This window comes from Culex pipiens, chromosome 3 (assembly GCF_016801865.2).
Source record: "Culex pipiens pallens isolate TS chromosome 3, TS_CPP_V2, whole genome shotgun sequence".
NCBI classification, from domain to species: domain Eukaryota; kingdom Metazoa; phylum Arthropoda; class Insecta; order Diptera; family Culicidae; genus Culex; species Culex pipiens.
This window is the reverse complement of record NC_068939.1, coordinates 109,983,065-110,009,675: the sequence shown is the minus strand read 5'-3', so window position 1 is coordinate 110,009,675 and position 26,611 is coordinate 109,983,065. Positions and strand designations below refer to the sequence as shown.

Sequence of the window (26,611 nt, the reverse complement as noted above, 5' to 3'; positions counted from 1 at the left end):
ATTAGGGGATCACTTCGGGGAACCGTTATTAAAACATATTTGCGGTGTACTTAACCGACGCCGACGCCGCGGCGGACACTCACGTGCTGCAGGCATTTTGTTGGGATAAAGATCGATTTGGTGCGCCGGGGATCGCTATTTGGGAACGTCGTGGTTGGAGGTTTGGATGAAAGAAATGTACGCCTTTAAAATAATATCAGTTGGAATGGAATCCGTGCGGTTAATCTCATGTTATAATAATACTTCGAGACATTCAACAATGTTTTTCTTTGTTTTTTTTGTCGGAATTGCACTTACTACCAAAGAATTCGAGTTCAAGTCAATTAGTTACGAGTATACTATTTTTGCTGAAAAATTAAGTTAAGTTTTCATCCAGACATTTTCGATTGTTTAATTAAACAGTTTTGTCAGTAACTTGAAGAGGGATCACACAGCCCGTCGATTTTATTTTTTGCATGAAAAAAAAAGTGATCAGAAACGGATCTCTGGCATGCATGTTTAAACTGATGTAAGGCTTTAGAAACCTATTTTTATCCACTTAGACTCCCAAGTGCGAGAAAAGGGGGAATTTATATAGAAATTCCATTTTCTCGAGCTTGGAAATTTAGGCGTTGATAAGAAAAAAATATATCCCAAATATAAAAAAAAAACCTTTTTAACTTCAACCAACAAATCGAACAAAAATAATTTAACTAATTTTGCATCCAACATGTCATGTGCTTTGTTTGTGTTTAAATCAAGTTGCATCATATTACTAAAATGTTTTTTTTTATTTATGAATTCTTTTGATAATTTTAATAGATGAAAAAATGTATTCAAAACCCTGCTTTTCAAGTTTAGTAAAAATTTCAAAAACTGACACCATTTTAAAAAAATTCAACCAACACTCTATAGTTAGTTTAGTGGGATATTCTTGCGAAGAATGCACCGCCAGCTTCATATGGACCGCTTTGCCATCATTCTGCGTGTTTACCTGTGTAATGCTGCTGCTGCTGCTCCCCGAGAGTAAAACAATAATTTCATATCAATTATCGGTCTGTTGCTCCACGAGAGGTTACCGACATCCATTTCCTATTGGCCCGGAGCGCCTTGTGTGCGATAATTAAGGCTAAGCAGAGGACGGGACGAGCGCGCGCGAGAGTCTGCGAGATGATGCGTAACTCTTGGCCAGAATTATGGTTCGCGCTTAATTCGCTGAACGCGAGATTAGTACCCTTCCGCGAAGGTACCACAGGCGGAGGACGTGGGCAAGGGCCGTAAAGAAATGTACCGCTAAATATCTATCGATACCCTGATGCTGCGGTGAATGGCGCTCACTTGGCCCAGGCAAGTCCGGAGAGTCATGCGTTGTCCCCTGCGTCGTCACTGTGAAATGCACACCACTATCTGCTGTATGGCGAACGTTGATGCGTTGTTGTTACAAGTTTGTATGAGGAGGCACTTGAGGCGACAAAACTGCAGCACGGGATCGGGGAACCTACAGTACGATGCTGGACGCCTGAACCTCTCTACTGCATCCAAGCTAGTTGGCTCTCTCCCTGTGTGATTCTGTGTCAGGTATTCGTGCTGGAATTTGCGAATTTTGTTTTCCCTTTTGCCACGACCACGACCAACTATAACAGTGAGAGAGTTGTGGCAGGGCAAGAATGTTGGTTTAGGACTTGCAAGCGACACTTCCTAGACAAGTGAACCGAATCTGAAGGTGTTAAATTCACGAAAAGCATATTGGAGATGAAGATCAAATTGCTGACCACTTGCTGTGAAAATCTAATGAAATAATTATAAGAAAAATTCAATAAAGAAAAAAGCAGTCAAATAATAGAAAAGTAAATACCATAACTCAGTCTGCTTTCAACCAAATGTATTTTTGGGCATTCGAAAATGTATATTTTGCAACACTAAATCCAATCGAATGCAACCGAGTGCAATGCAATGTAAACTCAGTCTCAAACAAGGGTTCTCAGAAAAAAATACCCCTACCTCGAGAAAACTGTTTTTTTTTTTTTTTTTGAGCTTTCAATTTCTTAATTTCAAGCTGAATCGAAAAACGGGATTTTTTAGTTCAGTTTGCGGCAATAAGTTTAAAGTTTTGCTCCTAAAAATGGGTCAACTAGGGTTTTACAAACAAATCCTTTCGTTCGGTATAGACTTTCCTCAGCAGCAACAAATTGACCGCATTTTGTTATTTTTCAAATCGTATATCCGATAAAAGTTTTGCAGCGTCATGCTTTGTTGCGCAAAGGATATGTTTGTTTCGCATTAAACACATAAAAATGCAGCTGTTTAAAAGTTCGTAAGCTAGGAACATAAAATAAGGTAATAAAAAAATAAATAAAAATATATAGAGCAATTCCAGCTCAAATCAGGATTTTTTCTTGTACTTTTGCCACAGCTAAAAAAGTAGTAATCCAGCTGCGTGTAAAAGGCCTGGGTGTAAAATAAATATTGCATTATTTTATGCAATTTTATGTAATTTTACACCCTAAAATATGTAGCCCATCAGTATGGGAAACCTACTTGCCCGAAATGTCAAGCTCATATATGCGTTTAACCTTACAGCGTTCCATCGGTCTGATGGCCGAGTGGGCGAAGGAGCCAGTCCCTTCTGTTGGTGCTGGGTTTGAATCCCGTCGGATGCAACTTTTTTTTTGTTTTTGCAAAAAATGTACATGCAGTGTGTAATATTAAGTGTTTATTTTGACGAAGGTGATGTGCATGCTTTTGCATGCGATTTTACCATCGGATTTTATGCTGTGTGTACCCGACCCTCTGCGATTTCAATGAAACTTTGTAGACTTGTTCTCCTAGGCCTATACAAGCCATTTTTGTGTATATGGAGCCAATTGTACTCAAAAATGACATTTGAGAAGGGCGAAAATTATTTAAATATTTTTGTATTTTGTAATTTAAAAATTACTGTATCTCGAAGCCGTTGTATCGTATCAAAAAGTGGTCAAAGACGAACTTTTAGGAAATTGGACGGGTTTTCTGAAAAAGTAAACTGATTTTTTTTTGAGGAAATTGCCTAAGATGTTACAAAAATGACTGACGAAAAATGCAGAATGGTGTGTCTCTCCTAAAAAAATACAAAAATCATTTGGTCTTAACGTCAAAATTTTCAAAAACCGATAATAGGAATCGATTCCCAAGTCAATTTTACTTAAAAGTCTCGATATTGACCATTGTCCTATGTCCAATCCTTATGAAGATACAGCATTTTATTTACCGGAAAGCTTGTCCAATGTCCCATAAGTTTGTCTTTGACAGCATTTCAATTGGATGTATGGGCTTACAGATATAAGCTTAATTTTTTGCTCATAGCTGAAATAGAATATTTTTTTCAGTGTAGTAGAAACCTGGATAGTAAATAAGCTTATGTCAATAATAAAACGAGTCAAATTAAAAAGCTGTCGAAGACAAACTTATGGGAAATTGGACGAGCTTTCCGGTAAAAATATTTACGAGACTGAAAAATCAAGTCTGTCACATGAAAATGGTCAAAACCAACAAAAAAAAAACATTTTTTTCAACATTTTTATTTTTGAAGCCGCTGTAACTTTAAAAGGATTGGACTTAGGACAGAGGGCAATATGGAGACTTTTATGTAAAATTGTCTAGAGAATTGATTTCCGTATTCGGTTTCTGAAAATTTTGCCGTTTAGAGAACTTTAAAAAAAAACAGCTTCAGTAAACGATTTTTGTATTTTTTTAGGTGAGTTGCTCCAACCTGCATTTTTTGTGACATCTTACACGGGTTCTCCACAGACCGTTATTATGAAGAAAAAATTTCCACCCAAACCAATGATTGGACATGGTTTCTGGGACCATTCTGCACCTCTGGGCCAAGTTTCAAAATATGTGTCGGCAGAAATTTCGAATACGGTCAGTTTTAGTATTTTTAGTTGAAATTAAGGGGAAATCGCATGTAAAATGCATAGGAAAACTTCAAAGTTTCAATGTTTTAACTCTAAAACGTTACTGGTCATGGTTTTAAATTGTACTTACATGTAGTAGAATGATATAAAACGATTCACGGAACTGACTTAGCTGGATTAAGCCTTAGTTAAGTGACTTAAGTACATTATTTACAAGTTTATATCTAAATATTTTTTTAAAAACTCCTTCATTAGGCAATTTTGAGTCTACGAAGACTAGATTGCATAAAAATAATTAAAATGGGGTGACTTTGAGCCAAGGGGTGACAATGTACCAAATTTTACGTTTGTTTAATAACTAAATAGCTTAACAACAAGCTCGATAAACTTGAATTGTAAGGATTACTCGTTGCAAATATTGTTGTCTTCTCCCACAATTTTGATAAATTCCATAAAAAGTTAAATAAGAACGAAAAAAAAACTACAAAGGATTATTAGCCTTATTGTTGGACCCTGACAAGAGTTTTAGGACACAAACGACATTAAAAACTTACATCGTCCTTCATATGTTAATATTTATAAGTTCAATAACCTATACATATTAGACTATACTTTTTCACATTTTCTTAAGATATGCCAGGCTTGTTAAAATAGTAGATAAGTGGTTGTGTTTTCACATGAGACAGGAGTAGGTTTTGTTTTACTGAATATATTATCAGTAGAAGTACTTGCTGATCATTAATATGTTTTGATGAATTTCAACGATGATCAAACTGTATCAACAATACATTAATCAATTATAAAATACAGTATTTATGATGATTAACTGCAATTTTGCAAAATTATAATTGGTTTGAAATATTAATCCTGTGGGAAGTTGAGCCATTAAACTTTTGCTAATTATAATCATTAGACAGGGCAACAAAAATACTTGAGCTAAATGATAGCTAAATACTCACTACATTTCATTCATATGGTTCAAGTTTCTAAACGTTTCAAAACAAAAAAAAAATATTATTAATGCAATGCTGCAAACTTGCCACGTCACATAATTGTTTTTCTTTTATTTGTATTCAGAAGGAATCGATTCAGAACTGGAAAATTTGCGAATCATTTTGAAATTTGTCACTAAGAGGTGATTTAAAATCAATAGGCCTTTTTAAACTATTAATTTGCGATCTGCGAAGCAATATCATCAAATTAGTTTTGGATTTGGGAACATAAATAGACCAAATATTAAGCAGTCTACAAACAAATATTGACATAAACTTAATGCTTATCAAAACAATCTTTTGTACATTGTCACCCCTTGGCTCAAAGTCACCCCATTTTAATTATTTTTATGCAATCTAATCTTCGTAGACTCAAAATTGCCTAATGAAGGAGTTTTTAAAAAAATATTTAGATATAAACTTGTAAATAATGTACTTAAGTCACTTAACTAAGGCTTAATCCAGCTAAGTCAGTTCCGTGAATCGTTTTATATCATTCTACTACATGTAAGTACAATTTAAAACCATGACCAGTAACGTTTTAGAGTTAAAACATTGAAACTTTGAAGTTTTCCTATGCATTTTACATGCGATTTCCCCTTAATTTCAACTAAAAATACTAAAACTGACCGTATTCGAAATTTCTGCCGAAAAATATTTTGAAACTTGGCCCAGAGGTGCAGAATGGTCCCAGAAACCATGTCCAATCACTGGTTTGGGTGGAATTTTTTTCTTCATAATAACGGTCTGTGGGGGACCCGTGATCTTAGGCTATTTTCACACAATGATTTGGGCTCACCTTCAAATTTGACGTTTGAACCTAAAAAAAAATATCCCATAAAAGTGGCGTGTTTTTTTTCTTTCAACGTATTTTTTTTTCTGAAGGCCCGTCAAATTTCCTACAAGTTTGTCTTTGACCACTTTTTGAAACGATGCAACGGCTTCGAGATACAGCGATATTTAATTTCCGGATTACAAAAATATTGAAAACGCTTACGCCCTTCTCAAATGACATTATAGAGTGAAACTGGCATCATATACACAAAAATGGCTTACCTAAGCGTAGGATAACATGTCTACAAAGTTTCATTGAAATCGGAGAGGGTCCGGTATTAGATATTTTTTTAGATTACAGGTATTACCGAATCTCAAGAAAATAAAACAAAACAGATCATCTCATTGTCTCTGGTGCATCATTTCTCCAGCAAGCACGTCGCTGCCGTTGACGCTCAACTATTTCGCTATGCAAAAGCTGTGATTACGCACAGTTTAAGGAAGGGGTACCACCTTTTTGCCAACAGAAAGCCATCGGAGAGAAACTCACGTCTGTCTGGAGAACCTGGAGCAAACTCACCCCGTGATTGCGGCAGAATTGTCGCCTAGTTTGGTGTCTCTTATCGGAATTCTGTCCCCGGCCACGTAATGGTGTGGACATTTCTGCCAATCGACTCGACTCGACTCGCGGCGGTGTGAATGGCTGGGGCAAGCCGCGAAAGTAACCGGCTCTTAAGGTTTTAAGCCTATTTATGTAACTTCTCCCGGGGAGCGCGAGAAGCAGATAATTATGCGCATATTTTCAACTTCATTTTTGTCACGCAACTATGGATATTGCTTACCCTGCCGTGGTCACCCGTGGAAACTGGGTTCCATCTCGGGGCTGTTGAGGTCGCTCGACCTGGGTTAGGCAAATTGTTGCATTGCGCACCGAGGACTTTCCCAGACTGATCGATTGCCGGCCATAATGATACGCGAGCCTCCTTATTTTAGTACGCGGCTTGCAACACAAACTGAAAATCTCAATCATAATTGAAATCTCTAAATCACCCCGTGTCATAGTCGCACAAATAAAGGCAGCTCAACAAATCACTCGCAAGATTCACGAACTCTTTGCCAATGAGGCCGCGGCCAAGCGCTAAGCATCAGAATCGTACAAAGTCTCGCAAACGATGGACCCGGCAGAGTATTTGCTTGCAAATTATGAGATTTGCCCACAGATTACTCATTTTGTCGCTCATAGTGTGCAATATGCACTGGCAGGCACAGTTGGCTCCAGGATGGACACAGTTTAACGTGTCAGGAACGTCGTTGATCTTTTCTAATTTTAGAAAAGACTTTGTCATAGCTTCTTGTTCTGAGAAACAGATTTTTAAGGGTCTCATATAATTCTAGAGTTTTTTGAAACTGTTTTTTGTTCACGGTGTCTGAAAACCCCGCCCGCCCGTGTGGATCAATCGGACCGCGCACTGGCTCACAATCCAGAGGTTGCTGGTTCGAATCCCGCGGCGGGCGCTCTAAAATTCTTTGTGTAAATATGGGTATTCGGCGCCGTCGCTCCGTGCCATACTCTAGTACACTTAGGAGCCCAGGGCGGCGAAGTCCTTGTAGTTAAAAAGGAAGACACTAGTGGTTGGTACTAGCAATGGTGACCGACAGCTATAAAGTCAACTTCGTCTGAAAATCACATTTACAAAATACAGAAAATGTAACGCTTTTCATTTTTAAATAACCGAATACTTCATCTTTCCCAGTTTCAAGAAAATTAGTACCCAACCGTTTGATCCAGTATGAATTTAACGGTTGATGTCCACCGAGTTTGCTCTTACTAATTTTTAATTTCATCAATGCTGGGAACTAAATAAATAAATAAAAAATAAATTATTCACTCTACAGCATTGCCTTGGCGTTCTCGATTGCGAGATTCCTACTCGAAACTAGGTGTCCTAAGGCTTGATTGTTGAGGCAATTGCAAACCTCTTTTTACACCTAAGCTTCCATACACCTCGGGATTCGAACTGACGACCTTTAGATTGTGAGTCAAACTGTCTACCAGCGACTCCACCGAGACTGGACCCAGAGAGACAACTCCTACATCTGGACTGAGCTATAGACCTAACCTCTAGGTTAGACCGGGGCCAACATTTACTTCACCGTCCGACGGAAGTCGTGACCAGACAAATCTCGTCTCGAATAATGCCACCTGGACCTTCTTGGATCGAACCCAGGTCTACTGAGTGAGAGGCAACCACGCTTACCCATACACCACGGGTCCCGGCGAAAACTGGGAACTATCGATTTTTTTTTGGTTCAACTTGATCTACTTACATTCGAAAGCACAGTTAACAACATTAACGATATGTTTAAAAAAATATATTTCTCAAAAACATTGTGCATAAACTTCACTATGTTTTTGTTATTTTGAAAAGATTGAATATTTTTTTATGTAAAATGTCGTGGAGAGAAAATCGAAATTTGTAATTCGGAAATAAAATTTAAACTTCAATTTTCTCTTAGATTCTATAATTGTATTATCCTGCTCAAATCACCACTGTGCAATACTCGGAAATGCAAACGAATAATGAATTTATCGTTCAACATACATCTCCATTCCGCGCGGCCGTTCAATGTTTGCGGCATGTTGGCTGCAAGCATTCTGGACGGAGAAATATGACGGTGTGTGCTATAGGCGAGCAGGCCGCCATCGTCAGATCTCGATTGAACTAGAAACACACTAACCGAATCCAAAACGGTGAAAAAACAAACTTTTGCATGGCAATTATTTTTTATGGCTCTCCTAACTTTGCGAGCAATTCCTCGCCCCCAGGCCAGCTAAATTCTTTCAACTCTTTGCTGCAGTTGTAGGACTAATCTCTGCGCAGCATCACTTGCGACGGAGATGCCGTTGGCGGCAAATGGAAAGTCATTAGGCAGACTGTCATAAACCGTCGTGGCCGTTTGTACCAGCAGCCAGTTCCGCACTACCCGGTAATTTCCTTTTCGCACAATCCATCATAACGAGGACACCACGACTGCACTTGCCACAAACCAGCCCAAACTCACGAATCTCTTCGAGGGATCAACGCAACGTGACGGATTCGACCGAGGTGAGTTCCTCGAAAAAAAGAGGTCCTCACCGACAACGATAGTCATCCTGACTCTGTTTTGGGACCATGTTAGGGTAATGAGTTCAATTGGAGACCTTAAACTCAATTTGAATTTCCACAACATCTTGAATACTCCAAAATTTGGTTTCAGGTTGAACTTCATGACTTTTACTATCGTTACAAAATTTAGTTATGAAGAAGCCAACCTTATTTTCAAAAGTCAAATCGTAAAAAACCACAAACCACCGCATTACAATTGGCAGTTCTACCCTGTCCACATAATGCAACCCACGAAAAAAAAGCTCCCAAACAACTACGTCCAGATTCTTATCACAAATACTTGGACAGAAATTATGACCATCCGGCGTGGACGTGCGGTGGCGTTGATGAGGCCCGGGATCGGGATGCCGCAGCCAGCATCACCATCTTCCACGCACAAAGCTGCGAAATCGAGCGACGTGCAAAGAGAGCTTAATTCATCCATCAACCGTTTTGTGATGTTTATGCTCCCCGGAAAAGTCACCGTTCTGCTGTGTTGTCACATGTGGCATTTGGACAGTTGCTAAAATTGTAGTTTATGCAACAAGTTGCAAAAAGAGGATTTTTTCAGCACGAGTCGTACATTTATCCAACGAGGTTCACCGAGTTGGATAAATACGAAGAGTGTTGAAAAAATCAAGTTTTGCAACGAGATCCATACAACATTTTCTGCAATTCCGAAAAACACCCATTGAGTGAAATTTTAAGTCAAATTTTCATGTATTTGTCAATAAATCGTTTAAATCAAAACAATGTCGAAAAGTGTTACTTTTCGAAACAAGTGCTGAAAAGTTCAACTTTTCAGCACCCATTTCAGTGCTGAAAAGTAGAACTTTTCAGCATTTATTTCGAAAAGTGTTGCTATTCGATTCTGTTATTTTTGGTACAGAAAAGTAGGCTATTTCGTCGTTCAAGAATGACAGAAAAAGTAAGTAGTTTCACGACGGAATTGCAAAAAATAATTGCTTGCTTTTTTTGTCCTTGAGGAGTGACGACATTGTCCGGTTTCTATCGCAAAAAAGAGAGCTAGTTCATTATGCAACTCATTCCAATTGCAAAAAGTACAACTTTTCACAACACCATGTTTGAGATTCCCAAATAAAGGTCGATGCAAAGGGCAAATCACTTCTGATATTGCACCAATGTGAAGCCAATATTGGAGTCCATGTTATGAATATTATTCACTCTGATGTTTGGGTGGATATTGTGCGCGTATGATACACCGTATGCAGTATACTCGAACTGAATAACCCCTAGGGTCTATGGTATAATGGTTATCCTTGTAGCATTAACACTGCACCTTATATTTGCACAAAATCATGTTTCTCTATTTTTTGGGATTTTTATTCCATTGTCGGGATTTCCCGGGAAATTTGTAACCCCGGGAATTTGGACGCTCTGAGGGATCTGAGGAAATCACTGAGATAGCAACATTTTTTTATGAAACTTATTGGGTTTAAAATGTTACTAAGTATGAGACCTCAAACCGAATCGAATGCCATCAAATGGGCCAAAACCATTGACAGCCATGCGACAAGATAGCACGAGGGTGTCGATAAACACACTCGGAATGTTTTGTAACGACTTGGCCGCTGTCACACGGCTACCAATTTGTGCTTTTTCATCATCATCTTCTGGTTCATATATCTCCTCGGGGGAACCATTTCGAAAAGTGGTTCGGGTTACCTTCCGTCGCGCGGACACTCCGACGGATGAACGGGCAGGGATCAAGATCGGATCACCAAACAAAATAACGTACATACGTACGCAAGTTTGTTCTGTTGCAGGCAACGCCTGGCGGCGGCGTAATGTATGTTAGTATGTGTCGTCGTTTGCATGTGTGCGTGTGTGTCGTTTCTCCAATCCATCAACATCTGCATCCGCGACAGCAGCGGCGGCGGTCAACTGGTGCTTGCTGCTGGCTGGTCCCACCACGGTATCACTTGTCGGCCATCTACATAAATTCTCGTCCCCGCGCTTATGAAGGAGAAACATAAAACATGCTATATTATTATAATTACTTAAATATTATACGATTACAAACACACACACACATCTCAGCGTTGGAATGTGCGATGAGATCAACAGTCCAGAGGGCGTCGGTTCGATCCCCGTATCGGGAAGGCTATATGCACGTTAAAGTAACCATGCAAAAATGTTACTGAGTGCTGTAAAATCATGTAAAAGTAACCCCATGTGTAACGAAAAGCACACGAGCACGTGCAGCCTCAGTGTTTACCCGTTTTGCTCGCGAAATGCATCAATTATGGTAATACTGTTGACTTGAGAGCGACCCCCACGCGATGGTTTACAGTGCTTGTGACAGTGACTTTGCCACCCTTGCTCGTTGTAACATGTAATGTTTACCACCGTGTTTACGTATCGACGTGCGACACGTGCTTCGTACAATCTAATAATAGCCCAGGTAATCCCTGGCAAAAAGGAACAAGGTGATATAATCATGGGTCCTTCTAGTGAAATTCACCACTGAAAAGGTCCAGATAAAACAGGAAGAAGGTTGAAAAAATAACCGTATGCCGATTGTTGTTTTTGTTTTTATTTTTTAGGGAAGGATTTTTAAGATTTGAAAATATTTCGCATTGCAAATACTACTTTACGGACGATCGAACATGTCACCGGGATTTTAAAAGTAAATCCGGTTTTCTTTCAGTTCTTCTTGGTGCAAACCTGTCCAAACCAAGGTCCAAACGCAATCGCTTATGTCAAAATCATCGCTCCACGTAGGGGAACATCATCTAATTAAATTGTGCCTCTAATGTTGCCATATCAGCACTTTGACGTTCAATTACAGCTCATCAAAAGCGTTTTCAGCTGAAATCGAGTGATAAATAGCTCAATTGGAAGTGAGCAAGCAAGTTGCTATTAAACAGTTTTGCAACAAATGTTTTTTAAATAGTAAAAATTAGCAAATTGGACGGAATTAGGAGCGAGTGCAAAACCTGCCAAACATACGAGAATTTCCCCTAGTTTGAAATGTAAGCAAAGCCAGCTGATGCTGCAAATTCATGGGCAAACGAAAAAGTGACCAACCACCAGGGATTGAGTGTAACCGTCATCAGGGTCATTGGGTCTGGGGGTGAGATTGGGTCATAACAATTTCAGCATTAGCATTCAGATTATCGTCTTATTTTCACGATTTTCACAGGCGGTTTGATTTTGCTGGGACCGATTTATCCAAAAAATGCCTGCACAGAGCTACGGAGTCCTCTAAACTTTCCCGCATGGATAAAGTGGAAATTGTTGCACATATCTAAAATTCTTAGTTTTTTATATTTTAAGCGTTAATAAGGTCCTAAAGTCCCATCATGATTTTTATGTAGAACAGTAAAACATGAATAAAAACCATTTTTGATCACCTTTTTTCATTTAAATGCAAAAAAAATACAAGACAACATTTTTTCGATGGATCAACTATGGTCCCCTTGGAACGAGCTGTCAAGTTAGACCTTTTCTGTCCAGAAGGGCCACAAAGTTATTTTTTTTTTTCAATTGATTTAAAAATCCATTTTAAATCCTTTGCGGTCGTGCAAAGGTTCATTGTACTCAGAAAAATAAGCTTTATCGTTGTAAACAATGAAATCACAAATTTATGCTTAATGCTAAGACCCAATTTAGATACAAAAATGTTTTCAAATTAAAGGTAAACTTGATGCAACATCTTGCTCAAAGGCAGTAGAAGAAAAAATAATAAAGAAATTTAAATAGGTTTATTTTCTGTTTAAAAACTTTCAAAACATTCGAGTATTTCGTCACACGTGATAATTAAGACACAGTTATGCTTCTATCAAAGATTTGCGAATACCAATTAATTTATGAATATCATTATTTTTTCCTGTGATCCATAAAGCACGTCTTTTTTTTATTTTAAGACTGGTACAAATATTTTTAAAAGTTTTTGTCACCCCCCTCCCCCCCTTCAAAATTGGCCCGAAAAATCAGGGGGCAAAAAAAATATTTTTACAATAAACTTCAAAATTTCAATGAAAATTCAAGTGCAACCAGCTGAAATCAAATTAAAATACATTCTCCTGCGTTTAAAATCATTTTTAGCATGTTTGGGTTTATTAAAAAATGTTAAGATTTTTTAAAAATTTTCGATGCAAAATCTTTTTTTCGATACAATTTTTGTTTTTGTCAGATCTTAGATTTTTTGAAAACTAATGATTGCAAAACAACTGAACTAGTGTAAAATGCATTTTAAAACACTTTTTTCATTTAAATGTGAAGACTATGGCTTGTTATTTAAATTTTTATATTTTTTTTATTTGATGAGGTGTTTCAAAAATCTGAAAAAAGATGAGGGGTGCCATGGCCGCGGGGGTTTTTTTAAAAGCTATTTTCAAGAAATCTATTTTTAAAACACTATTGAAGACAATTTGAAATGCCGTAGATTAGGGTATCCAGAATATGGGAGTTTTTTTTTCAAAACTCGCTCCACAAGCTGAATTTTTAGCTATTTTAGGATTTTTGGCCAAATATGAGCAAAATATAGTAAAAATGTTTAAAACCCCAATTTTCTTAAGGTTTTGTATGCCGGGTGCGCTACTTCCATAAAAATGTTCCCAAAGGATGCTGTAATAAAAATACCAAACCATTCCGTCCCCAACATTTTGATTGAATAACTCAAATTGTACGTCATTGCAAATGCAAAGTTTTTGTCCCTTGACTCTGGCCGAGGTCGAGGGGGTGGGCAAACAAATATAATAATTAAAATTACAACATTAACATTAACATTTCCTTGAAAAAACCATTGGAAAATGCATTATACACCCCTACACTGCCCATGATCACATATATGTCCCATATGCAGCCTAAGGCTTTGCGTGAGTCATAGCGCTATTTAAAAAAAGTTAATGTCGATCACATTCCAAGCGGGCCTTTGATAACTAATTCACACACAGTATCGTAGGCTCGGTGCCCATTATCTATAGATTTTACATAAATCTACTGCAATGAGCCACCACACTTTAACCGCCGAGTTCTGCATTTACGCAAAAGGGGTATAACTCATATCAGCCTCTGTGCGATCCATCGAACCAGGAGATCAGCCCAACCGCCGGTGAACGAGCGCAACTTCTGGACTGTGGAATGTTTCCCCCCCAAATGCCGGAGGGCCTTTTCGAGACGTATAGCTGCGGAACGAAAACAACCACCGACTACTCCGGGTGCTACTTTTTTGCCGTCGCACTACGCTTTTTTATTATTATTATTAATATCAGATATTCAAAATCTGAAATCTGACTCGAAACAATTGCCGGTAGTTGATGGATGGCCATCACCGCCGTCAGCCTCGACTCGGCTTCTAGGTCTTATGAGCGATCGATGCTGCTGCTGCTCTTGATTTACTACCGTGAGAAGGTCCCGCTGTAATCTGGGGCTGGTGGTCGCCACTGTCGACAGGCGCGGATCAGGCGCACAACATGGCAACCCAAATGGCGCTGTAATTTGTATATCCTCCAACCATTTATATACATATTATCAGATTAAAAAGGGAAGTAAGGCGCCCGCAGGCTGTGGTGGAACGCCCTTCGGTAGTTAGCTGAGGTGGAACCGTAATTCAGAACATCTCTCACCGAGCGTAGCGTATCAAATGTTGTGGCCATTTGGCGCGCGGAGATCCGTAATTGATTCCCCCATCAAAAAAAAAACTGCAACTGTACAAACTCCATTTAGTGCGCGCGCGCTCGTCAAGCCAGGACAAGACGTTCACTCAAAACATAATTTGTAATCATTTATTACATCGCGCTCACACACCGGGATCTGCGCCGCGCCGCCGGTAGGCCATAACTGGCTTGAACGACCTTTTACTCCCCTTTAGTTTAGTGTGCGGCGCGAGCAAATCTGCAAATTGTGTGTGCGCGCATCAACCAGCATTATGATACGGAGGATGTTGGCAGAGAGAGACTGGAGACTGGGCTATCGGTATCAACCTTGGTCTCTGGCAACAAACCCAGGTAAAGTCCCTCGGGGAGATAATTTGAATTTAATTAGAAGTTTTATTACCACACTGACATACCGAGTCATTAACAGCTCCGGCGGAATTGTTGTTGTGTTTGAGTGAATGCTTTGGGGGCTGATGTTTTGCTTTGCACCACGCTCTCACCGATGGATGGTCGAGCATAGCAAAGCGAAGGGAGAAAGTACCTGGAATGTCGGGATGCACTGCATGCTGGGGAGAGCTGATCTTCGAGAGTCGATTTAGAACATATTTGTTAATTATCAGGGCTGCGGAGTCGGGTCATATTTCAAACGACTCCGACTCCGACTCCGACTCCGGCTTTCTCAGATTAGCCGACTCCGACTCCTACTCCGGCTCCGGCTTTCAACAAATGGTTGGCTCCGACTCCGACTCCGACTCCGGCCTACCAACTCTAGCCGACTCCGACTCCGACTCCGACTCCAGCTTCCAACAAATGGTTGGCTCCGACTCCGACTCCGACTCCACATATTTCAAGTGTTAATTATTTTTAAAACATTGTTAAATAGGAATATTTAAATACTCGCTAAGCGTCATATTTTTCTCAAGAAAAATAAGTTCGAATCACAAAACGGAAAAAAGTTTCTAGGTTACAAGTTTTAAACGTTATGGAAACAGAAATCAAAAAATATCTTCAGTTTTAGAGGCATTTTGAGAAGGACAGTTTTGTAAGTAAATTTGGATTTATTTGCATAACCTCAAATTTGCAAATAATGTATTCAAAGCTTATAAATTAAAATATTAAATTGTTATTTTTGAATGAATAATTAAATGAAACCTGGCCTTAACGATCTATTGAACATAAAAATTCAAACGAAACATGATGACTGATCTTGCGCCTCCATCAAAATAAATGAAAAAAGTTAAAATATAATAAAAAACAAATATCCACAAGTAAAATATTTTCTAGGTCACAAGTATTTCATTTTTTTTAAGGTACATTGATTTGCAATGATAATAACCTTACGTCGTATTAGCGTGGGACATACAGTATGAAAAAAATCTTACCGGTTGATAATATTTTGATTTTGTTTTTTTTAATAATATTCGAAAAATAAATTAAAATCCTATATTTTGTTCTGTACATTTTTTATTAGTTCATTTTTGTACTGAAATCTTGAGATTTGTTCAACGATAATTTGCAACGATATCAAAATAGTTCACCTAAAATCAACATCAACATCAACATTCAATGATTATTTCAAAATTAGGTGCACCTCCTTTTGATAATTTTTGTTAGTTTCAATTACAGTGGACTCTCTGGCTGTCGATCTTCTCGATATCAATATTGCTCCAGCTGTCAATAAATTTTTCAGTCCCTTCAAATAGATTGCTTTGATTTTCCGTTCTATAATTTGATAACTCCCGCTCTCGACGGTTCCTTCAATATCGACAACGAGAGAGTCCACTGTATTTTAAATGCAACACTTTGATTTTCTTGTACTCAGTTATAAAAAAAATGCGCATGTTGAGTTTCAAGTAATACATTGTTATTATCGTTGATTATTTGTTACTGTCAGTGACTCTTTTTCGATTTCCAAAAATAGTGATTACTATTTTTAATCTTTTTATGTATTTCGTAATTTTTTTCCTAAAAAATGATTTAACTTAAAACCTCCAAGTCATTCGCTATCGGGGTAAAAGATGACTGTGTGTGAACTTTCTTCAGAAAGTACTGGATAATATTTGGCCAAATTTGAATTAAAGGTGCTTATAAATATAGGCAAAAGGAAGAAGTCAAGAATCAATTAGATATGTGTGACTACACAACCAATATTTTTTAAATTATGATACTACATACTTGGGTAAGAGGTTATCACTTAGTGATTATAGTGAAATAACAAAATAAGAGCTTTCCAATCACAATAAAAAGCTTTAAAACATAATGGCATCTGATAAATCCTATAAAAAAATGAAAAAAAATGGCGACGCAAAGCATGCGAAGTAAAAAATAATTAAAAATGTAAGAAGTTTTGTAAATTATGCTGTTATATAGGAAATACTGAACAATAATAAAAAAAATTATTTTTGTTGAATTTAAGATAACTCCGACTCCGACTCCGACTCCGACTCCAGGTTATCAGAAATCTTCGGCTCCAACTCCGACTCCGACTCCAGCTCTTAAAATTTAGCCGACTCCGGCTCCGACTCCGACTTCAGCTGTTCGAGTTTTGACGACTCCGACTCCGACTCCGACTCCAGGTCCCCAAAAAGACCCGACTCCACCGACTCCGGCTCCGACTCCGACTCCGACTCCACAGCCCTGGTTAATACATAGTATGATTTCAACGATTCCACGCCAAACAAGCAGGATCCAGATCAAAAATGCTACAATTTGACTCAAATAATAAGACCCGCTTTTTTGCGATTAAGGAACAAACATTTCAGGAAAAAAACAGTCATCGCTACTTTCAAATACGTCTTTTGGGAAATTTTCTCAGCTTTCCAATACTTCTAAGAGCGAAATGATTCATCGGGAAAGATCTGAGATATCGTTATTTTAAGTTTGATTTGTTTTAAATTCTTTTATTATTTATTAGGAACTTTATACTAACAGTTCAGAAAACTTGTCAAATGATGTGTTTCATGTGTCATTTAATCATCAAAATGTGCAAAGTAAGACAAGAAACAACTTTGTAGAAGGTTGCAAACCGTTAAACATTATTAAATATTTTTTTGTGGTAAAAATATCACGTGTGTGCTCTGATTTATCATGTACAACCGAAATTTTGACACATTTGAGATTGTTAATGGTATTATTGGATTTTAAAGAATAAATGTACTACATATTACTGTTGCAAGCTTCAAAAGTCATATTTTTATGAGTAAAAATAAAGATATTTTTGTTTAAAGTTCCCCGTTGAAAATGCAATAAAAGTAGCAATAAAACTCGAGTGTTTCAACTCATAATGCTGAAAACACCGTCACAAGCTTTTTTTTGTTCAAACAAAAATTAAATATTATTTTAACAAAAAACATAAAAAAAAATCCGGCGGGCGCTCTAAAATTCTTTGTGTAAATATGGGTGTTCGGCGCCGTCGCTCCGTGCCATACTTTCATACACTTAGGAGCCCAGGGTGGCGAAGTTCTTGTAGATAAAAAGGAAGACACTAGTGGTTGGTACTAGCAATGGTGGCCAACAGCTATAAAGTCAACTTCGTTTTTTTCCACAAAAAAAAAAAATAAACATAAGCTTTCATTCCAAACTATTTGAACAAAAATCAAGGTACAACCTAATAAAAAATTATGAGTTTTATAAGACTTCTATAATTTTGCTAATTCCTTGACCATTTAATACAAAAAATTAAAAGAATCATTTCATACTCATGACAAGTATTTCTCCTAAAGCTTGCAACAGTCGTTTTTTTTTTAAACTTCATCATCCCGGTACGAGAATCGAACTCACGACCTCTGGATTGGAAACCCAGCACGCCGCTAGTCGAAACCCATCCCCTACCGGTCAGTACTCCCAGTGAGCATATTTACTCCTTTAAGGGATCTGACTTTGCCGAGCCAGACAGGAATCGAACCCATCACCTTCCGCTTACAAGGCGAAATCCGTAACCTCACGGCCACGGAAGCTCGGCAAAAGTTCGGTTAAACCTTCATTTTTAACATGTTGAGCGGATTGCAACCTTCTACAAAGTTGTTTCTTGTCTTATTTTACAAATTTTGATGATTAAATGACACATGAAACACATAATTTGACAAGTTTCCTGGACTGTTATATAAAAGTTTCCTATAAATGATGAAGGATTATAAAAAAAACCTGAAATATAGATATCTCAGAAACTTCTCGATGAATCATTTCGCTCTTAGTAGCATTGGAAAGCAGAGAATTTCCTATAAGAAACATTTGAAAGTAGCGATGACTATTTTTTTCTCCTTAATATTGACAACACGCCGTGTGGTTCGTAAAATTGCATGTTTTTCAAAAACTCGTATCTCCTGGATGGCTGGGCTGAACCGTGTTTCGAAAGAAAAGTGATAAGTTTGGCTTCTAGTGGAAAATTATAAAGACATTTTAAAAACATAGCTGAATACACTTACAGATCAAATAAAAACTTTGTTTGCTGATTTGAAAGTGGTGAATGTCCATTAGGGTTCGTTCAAAAATTACGTCCATGAATAGGGGGAGGGGGGGGTCTGTGGTTTGTGACAGCCCATGTGAAAGGTATAGGAAAAGTGCGTGACAGGGGGGAGGGTGGGGGTCTGAAATCCCGAAAATCTCTGGACGTAATATTTGAACAAACCCTTACCAGGATTCTATAACATGCGTTATTTTAATCGGATTTCGGTATACAAATTGAACTCAAACTACCATGCGACTCCATCGAAATACTTTCCCAGTACATTTTCCTGTAGCCGCATGGTGCTTTATGTTCAATAAATGGAGCTTTTTGCTGGAACAGTTAATGGATCGAATTCGCCCGAAAAATCAAAGCAAAAATGACTGAAATTAAATTGAGTCTTGGATAAACTTTCTTCGATGTATGGTTCCAGAGGTATCGCAGTCTAGAAAACAAGGTTCCTCACCATTTTCGCAAAAAAAGCTTCCTCCAAATTTGAGCTCGATCAAAGAAAAATTACATTTGAGGTATCCAGATATCGTCTAGGTACTATAAAAGCTGTCTCGCACTAGAGTATTACCTACACAACACTAGGTACATATGTTGCTTGTAGGTATCAACGGTCAAACATATAAATAGTAACATGTTCCAACACAAGGTATTCAGTTCGCTTAGTAAATCAACAATGGCATACCCAAGCATTCTCAAAGTGACCATCATTCACAAGGGCGGCAGAGTTGAGTTCAGCGAAAGCACCCGCAAGGTACTGATGGACGAAATCGTGCAACGTTCTCTTCGCTCGTGCCGCAAAAACTATCGCGTATATTGGGTGGATTCTGCAGGAGTCAAGACTAACCTACGCAACTTCCTCGATCTTCACAGCTACATCTTAGCAGCAGGCAGACAGAACCAACAGGCGCACATTTTCGTGAAGCGGGAGAGCAAATTGCGGAAAATTGTTAAATCACTGACCCGAAAAATGCATCTTAAGTCTAAAGATTGATTAGCTGTAATGTGATAATATATTAAATAAAAATTTCCGGATAACCAAACTACCCTTGTTCTTTTTTCTCACTGATACCGCTCCTAAAGACAAGTTGTAAATTTGAAGATCTTGCCACCATATCACAATTTCGCTACAACAGCTTTCAGTTTTGGCTGCCGACCTCGCGAAGAATTGGTGACGAGCGTTAAAACGCGATTTTCTAGGGATTTCAATTTGGAAAAACAACCGAATTTTCAATTATGTGCGGTTAAACGATATTTAGATATTGATACATTGGTAATTTCGATGAAAGTGATGTCCAGGTCCACATTTTTTCATAGAGTAGATAATTCTTGAATTTTGAAGATCTATTTCAAGTTATGACTTACCAGATCTCAATAATGTTTATGGAAGATACGAACTTATGATTGAACATACATGAAAATTACATATCGACTTGCTTTTAGATTGCCCCAATATCGCCTTTAAATTGTTAGATATCAGAGGCCTCATTGCCAAAAAAAAATAATAGCTTTGTTCTATCAGAGCATCAAACTTGAATTGCTGCTGCACAAAAGTATGACCACTTTTACATGTTGTACATGGGATCAACCAATCAAAACGATCGAACATAACACTTGTCGCAAATCTCTCGACCAAAGCCCGCTGGAAGCCCAAACGAATAAATCTGGTTTGATAAAACATGCGATACCGTTCGTTCCCTTGCATCGGATCCAAATCTGATTGATGTGACTATGCAAGCAACTTCTGGCTACCACCCTGGACGCGTTAATCCTGGCCAGATCCTCGGATCGAAACGGTGATGCCTTCTTGCAATCCGATGGTTAAGACCACGGCTGATTTCAATCTCCCTCTGGGACAGTCCCAGCCCGACCTGCCTGCCCGGGTGCATTGATTAATGTATTTTATTAGCCTTGATACGCATAATTTATCAAGTGCTGGAATTTACCATAACTCTAGGCGCTATAGAGCGCGATGATGTACAACACGATGAGGGGCTCTGCAGCATGCAAAAAGACCAATATCTATCAAATCTGATGTTTTGCGACCGTGCTCGCGCGAGAACGTAGATCCAACGCAAAGATCATGGCTGGATGACTGACGAATGGGTGCTGCTCCAAGATAGGTGGAATCCGAGGGGCCCTGTATTTCGTCGCGTTTCATGCTCATTAATAATCGGTATATGATCGAATAATTGCTACCTGATGGTTGGAACATGCCGTCAGGATTATTGTACACTTGTAACACCCACGGGAAACAGTTGTCGGACGGTACGCGTACGAGATGGTTCAATAGATCCCTAATTGAGCTAATGTTGTATTATTCTCTTGCTACTTTTTCAGATAATCCAACACTCCACTCAAGATGTCGCACCCACAGCGTCGGGGTGCGCCAGTTGAGTGCCCCCTAGCGTCCCTCGGCCGGAACACGCCATCGATGGACGCTCTCCAGTACCATCATCCGCTGAGTTCCAGCCCGCTCGATCCCCAGGCGTACCAAATGTCCCGCAAGTCACCGATCCTCGGCATCGACCCGGACATTTACACGGCCGAAACGAGTCTCCTGACCGTTGGCAGCAGTAATGGGTGCAAAAGTGATAAAACAATCGAAAATGGCGCTATGCTGTCGAGGAGCTCATCCTCGTCGATCGACCAGAGTGCTTCCTATCTCCATCAACCGCCCCCGCCAGCGGTCAACCGGCGGGGTGACTACCGACCACTGCGACCCCGCACGTACACTCCGATCGATACGCTCCTAACCAACAGCTACCAGCACCACCAGCGGCTCTCACCGGTCATGATGGACATCCAGCGGGGCTACCAACCCGACGGTCAACCCCTGGCGTCTCTCTCCGAGGCGGACCGGTACTTCCTCGAGGAGAAAATGGACTCGCTCTACATTCAAGGTGCCATCCGACGGAACGCCACCACGCCGTCCAGTCTAACGCGGAACCAGTCCAGCAGTAGCAACAACACCGAGCGGTACTACCTGGAGAACGAGAACATCGACGCGATCTACAACTTTTGCCACTCGGCGGCCGGCGTTGCAGCCCTCAACTCGCACAACTCGTCCAAGGCGTCCTCCAGCCACAACGACTGTCTGGATTCCAGCTCGCCGAACCTGCTGCGGCGGGCGTCCAGTCCGGAGACGAGTGGGTCCGATCGGTACCTCATCGACCGGATACGGGGCTCGCCAGCAGCGGTGGCGTACCACGGGAGAAACACCCGGCTCGCCCAGCAGATGAAGGTCAACGCAACAGATTTCGTCGATGGGAGGTTAGTTATCGTTAACTGAAGAATACTGTTGAGGCAAATTGATTGTTTTTGCCTTCCTCACCTTACTGAGGATAGGCTATAAAATCACTCGAAAAGTGAACTTCCTAATTAAACCTGCTAGACACACCTTCACGTATGCATATCGACTCAGAATCATCTGCAGTTTCATCAGTTTGCTGAAATGGAAGATTTTTTTTCTTTTGTTTCCCCGTTTAAATGTTGTTGGCTTTCAAGATGAATGTCAAAATCCACAACAGTATCGAAAAGTATTTACCTGAGCAATTCTCTACCAAAACCGGAAATGGATTTTATTTGTATTTTTTTATTTGGCTCAAACTTTGTGGGGGCCTTCCCTATGGCCAAATAAGCTATTTTGCGTCATTGGTTCACCCATACAAGTCTCCATACAATTTTGGCAGCTGTCCATACAAAAATGGTATATAAATATTCAAACAGCTGTAACTTTTGAGTGAATTTTCTGATCAATTTGGTGTCTTCGACAAAGCTGTACTGCCCATGATCGCATAAATGTCCCATATGCATTTTCGTCACTTTTGAGTTATTGATGCAGTTTGGTTCAAAATCGTGTGCTCTTTCAAAAGAGCCTATAATATCCAGTACTTTGTTCTAGAAATCAGGAGGAAATCCAGTTTTTTCGTGAAAACTTAACACGTAGCCTTATGTGTGGGACAAACTTGTTTAGCGTTTTTCTCAGCTTGCTATTTTTGCATATGGGACATTTATGCGAACATGGGCAGTGTAGGTATTGGACTTTTTTTAAAAAAAAGGTACACGGAAAAAAAATTGCTGATTTTTTAATCAACTTTTTTTTCACTAAAACTCAATTTCCCAAAATACGTATTTTTTTATTTTCGAGATTTTTTGATATGTTTTAGGGGACAAAAATCCGCAACTTTTGAGCCATAGAGAAACATGGTCAAAAAATCTGCCGCCGAGTTATGAATTTTTGAAAAAATAGTGATTTTTGGAAAAAATCGAAGTTTCATGCAAAAACAAGTTTGACATTATTTTTTAATGCAAAATTGAATTTGCAATCGAAAAGTACTTTACAGATTTTTTGATAAAGGGCTCCGTTTTCAAGATATAGCCACCGAATGTTTGATTTTAGCGAAATATTTGCAGTTTTTCAATTTTTAAAAATAGTGACCATGAGTGACCATTTCTAAAAATATTTTTTTTTTAAAGTTCAGAAAATTTGCTATAAAATTGTCTAAGAGACATTGAAGATTGGACCTCGGGTTGCTGAGATAGAGCCGCTTTAAGAAAAAGAAACACGAAAATTGAAGTTTTCTAAGTCTCACCAAAACAATCCACCATTTTCTAATGACGATATCTCAGCAACTAATGGTACGATTTTCAATGTTAAAACATGAAAAATTCGTGAAATTTTCCAATCTTTGAAAAAATATATTTTCAATTTTTAAACCAAGACTAACATTTTAAATGGGCGTAATATTCAATGTTTGGCCCCTTTAAAATGTTAGTCTTGATTTAAAAAATTTCAAAAGATTTTTTCGAAAACATCCGAAAATTTTACGAATGTTTCATGTATTAACAAATCGAACCATTAGTTGCTGAGATATCGACAATAGAAAATGGTGGGTTGTTTTGGTGAGACTTAAAAAACTTCAATTTTCGTGTTTCTTTTTCTTAAAGCGGCTCTATCTCAGCAACCCGAGGTCCAATCTTCAATGTCTCTTAGGCAATTTTATAGCAAATCTTCTGAACTTTTTTGAAAAAAATATTTTTAGAGGTGGTCACTCATGGTCACTATTTTTAAAAATCGAAAAACTGCAAATATTTCGCTAAAATCAAACTTTCGGTGGCTATATCTTGAAAACGGAGCCCTTTATCAAAAAATCTGTAAAGTACTTTTCGATTACAAATTCAATTTTGCATTAAAAAATAATGTCAAACTTGTTTTTGCATGAAACTTCGATTTTTTCCAAAAATCACTATTTTTTCAAAAATTCATAACTCGGCGGCAGATTTTTTGACCATGTTTCTCTATGGCTCAAAAGTTGCGGATTTTTGTCCCCTAAAACATATCAAAAAATCTCGAAAATAAAAAAAATACGTATTTTGGGAAATTGAGTTTTAGTGAAAAAAAAAGTTGATTAAAAAATCAGCAATTTTTTTCCGTGTACCTTTTTTTTAAAAAAAAGTCCTCAACAATACCTACAGCTTTGTCGAAGACACCAAATTGATCAGAAAATTCACTCAAAAGTTACAGCTGTTTGAATATTTATATACCATTTTTGTATGGACAGCTGCCAAAATTGTATGGAGACTTGTATGGGTGAACCAATGACGCAAAATAGCTTATTTGGCCATAGGGAAGGCCCCCACAAAGTTTGAGCCAAATCAAAAAATACAAAAAATAAAAATGGTCGAAATCGGTCGATTTCGTAGAGAGTTGCTCACCTATTACTTTTCCATACAAGTGCTGAAAAGTTGAAGTTTTCAGCAATGAAATGGATGCTGAAAGTACTTCTCAGAATTTAATTTTACATCTTACATCTTTCAGGATCCACCTCACCAAATCGCAACACTTTGGCGACGGTCTCAGCCGGTACGGTCGCTTCTCGCCAAGTCTGGACCAGGGCTACCACACGCTGGTGTCTCCGTCGCCCTCGGGCCAACAGCAGTCGTCCATTCCGGCCTCGTGGAACACGGCCGTTCCTAGCAGCAGCAGTACGTCCACGATCAACGGCGCGACGAGTTTAAATGGCGGCAGCAGCAACGGCCAACATGGGCTCAACGGCGGCGGTGACCTGCTCAATGGCAGCGGTGGTGCGATGTTCCGGGCGGGGCCACTGTTTGATCGGCTGTCCGACGAGCTGATGGTCAAGATCTTCGAGTGGCTCGATAGCTGCGAACTGTGCAATATCGCTCGCGTCTGCAAACGCTTCGAGTCGGTCATCTGGAGTCCGACCCTGTGGAAGGTCATCAAGATCAAGGGTAACTTTGTGGTTATACAGTTTGATGATTCTGATTTTAATAACTTGATTTCTTTTTCTTAGGGGAGAACAATAGCGGTGATCGAGCCATCAAAACCATCTTGAGGCGACTTTGCGGCCAAACGCGAAACGGTGCATGTCCTGGCGTAGAGCGGGTGCTGCTGAACGACGGTTGTCGGCTAACGGACAAAGGTCTCCAGCTGCTATCGCGGCGGTGTCCGGAGATTACTCATCTGCAGGTGCAGAACAGCGTGACCGTCACGAACCAGGCCCTGTTCGATTTGGTTACAAAGTGTACAAATCTTCAACATCTCGACATAACTGGTAACGCTTATTGGAAATAACAATAGAAGAACGAATGCTTAGGTTATTTTCTAATTTCAGGTTGTGCCCAAATCACGTGCATCAACGTCAATCCGGGGCTGGAACCTCCGCGACGGTTACTACTGCAATATCTAGACCTCACGGACTGCGCTTCGATTTCGGACTCGGGACTCAAGATAATCGCCAGGAACTGTCCACTGCTGGTGTATCTGTACCTGCGACGATGCATTCAAATTAGTGGTAAGTCAAGTCGTCATCTCAACCAGGTGACCATTGGGATACATTTTAAACTCTCCTTTTTGCAGATGCTGGCCTCAAGTTTATCCCAAACTTTTGCATAGCTTTACGCGAGCTGAGCGTATCGGACTGCACCAACATCACGGACTTTGGCCTGTACGAGCTGGCCAAGCTGGGTGCAACGCTGCGCTATCTCTCGGTGGCCAAGTGTGACCAGGTGTCGGACGCCGGCCTCAAGGTGATCGCCCGGCGCTGCTACAAGATGCGCTATCTGAACGCACGAGGCTGCGAGGCGGTCAGCGACGATTCGATCAACGTGCTCGCCCGGTCCTGTCCCCGGTTGCGGGCCCTCGACATCGGCAAGTGTGACGTCAGCGATGCCGGCCTGCGCGCGCTCGCCGAAAGCTGTCCCAATCTGAAGAAGCTTAGCTTGCGAAATTGTGATATGATTACGGACCGCGGCATCCAGACCATCGCGTACTACTGCCGGGGGCTGCAGCAGCTCAACATCCAGGACTGCCAAATCTCGATCGAGGGCTACCGGGCGGTCAAAAAGTACTGCAAACGATGCGTCATCGAGCACACGAATCCAGGATTCTGCTAGCATCGGCTCTCGAATCTTTATTTCATGTAACTCTCTATTATACGGCTAAAAGAATTGTAGCAAAATTGTTTTCCGAAAATTCATTTTTAAGTATAATACTGCCAAAAAGCGTTGCACAGAAACTTGTTAATAACATTATTTAAATAGGTCAATATTTTATGAAACGTTTTGTAACATTTTACAACTGTATACTAACTTTAACGAATAATTTCTATAGTTTATTTTGATGAAAAAAGCATTGTATATTTTTATTTATATAATTTTTAGATCAAATAAATTGTATTTATTTAAAACAGTGTATTATTGCAGGTCATTTTCAGAGATATCA

At 39.3% G+C, this 26,611-nt stretch overlaps 2 protein-coding genes across 3 annotated transcripts in view; one reads left to right on the top strand and one right to left on the bottom strand.

Annotated features, from left to right (window-relative positions):
• LOC120429954 (F-box/LRR-repeat protein 7-like) overlaps positions 1-26,579 on the top strand; it is an 82,818-nt gene extending 56,239 nt beyond the window's left edge. The window contains exons 3-7 of the mRNA XM_039595047.2: positions 21,205-22,137; positions 24,686-25,119; positions 25,182-25,442; positions 25,503-25,682; positions 25,748-26,579. Of these exons, the coding sequence (XP_039450981.1) occupies positions 21,227-22,137; positions 24,686-25,119; positions 25,182-25,442; positions 25,503-25,682; positions 25,748-26,283 (2,322 nt within the window). The 5' untranslated portion in view covers positions 21,205-21,226 and the 3' untranslated portion in view covers positions 26,284-26,579. The remainder of the gene's footprint in view (positions 1-21,204; positions 22,138-24,685; positions 25,120-25,181; positions 25,443-25,502; positions 25,683-25,747) is intronic.
• The window catches only part of LOC120422359 (atrial natriuretic peptide receptor 1-like), a 258,080-nt gene that overhangs the window by 174,667 nt on the left and 56,802 nt on the right, over positions 1-26,611 (bottom strand). The window lies entirely within an intron of this gene.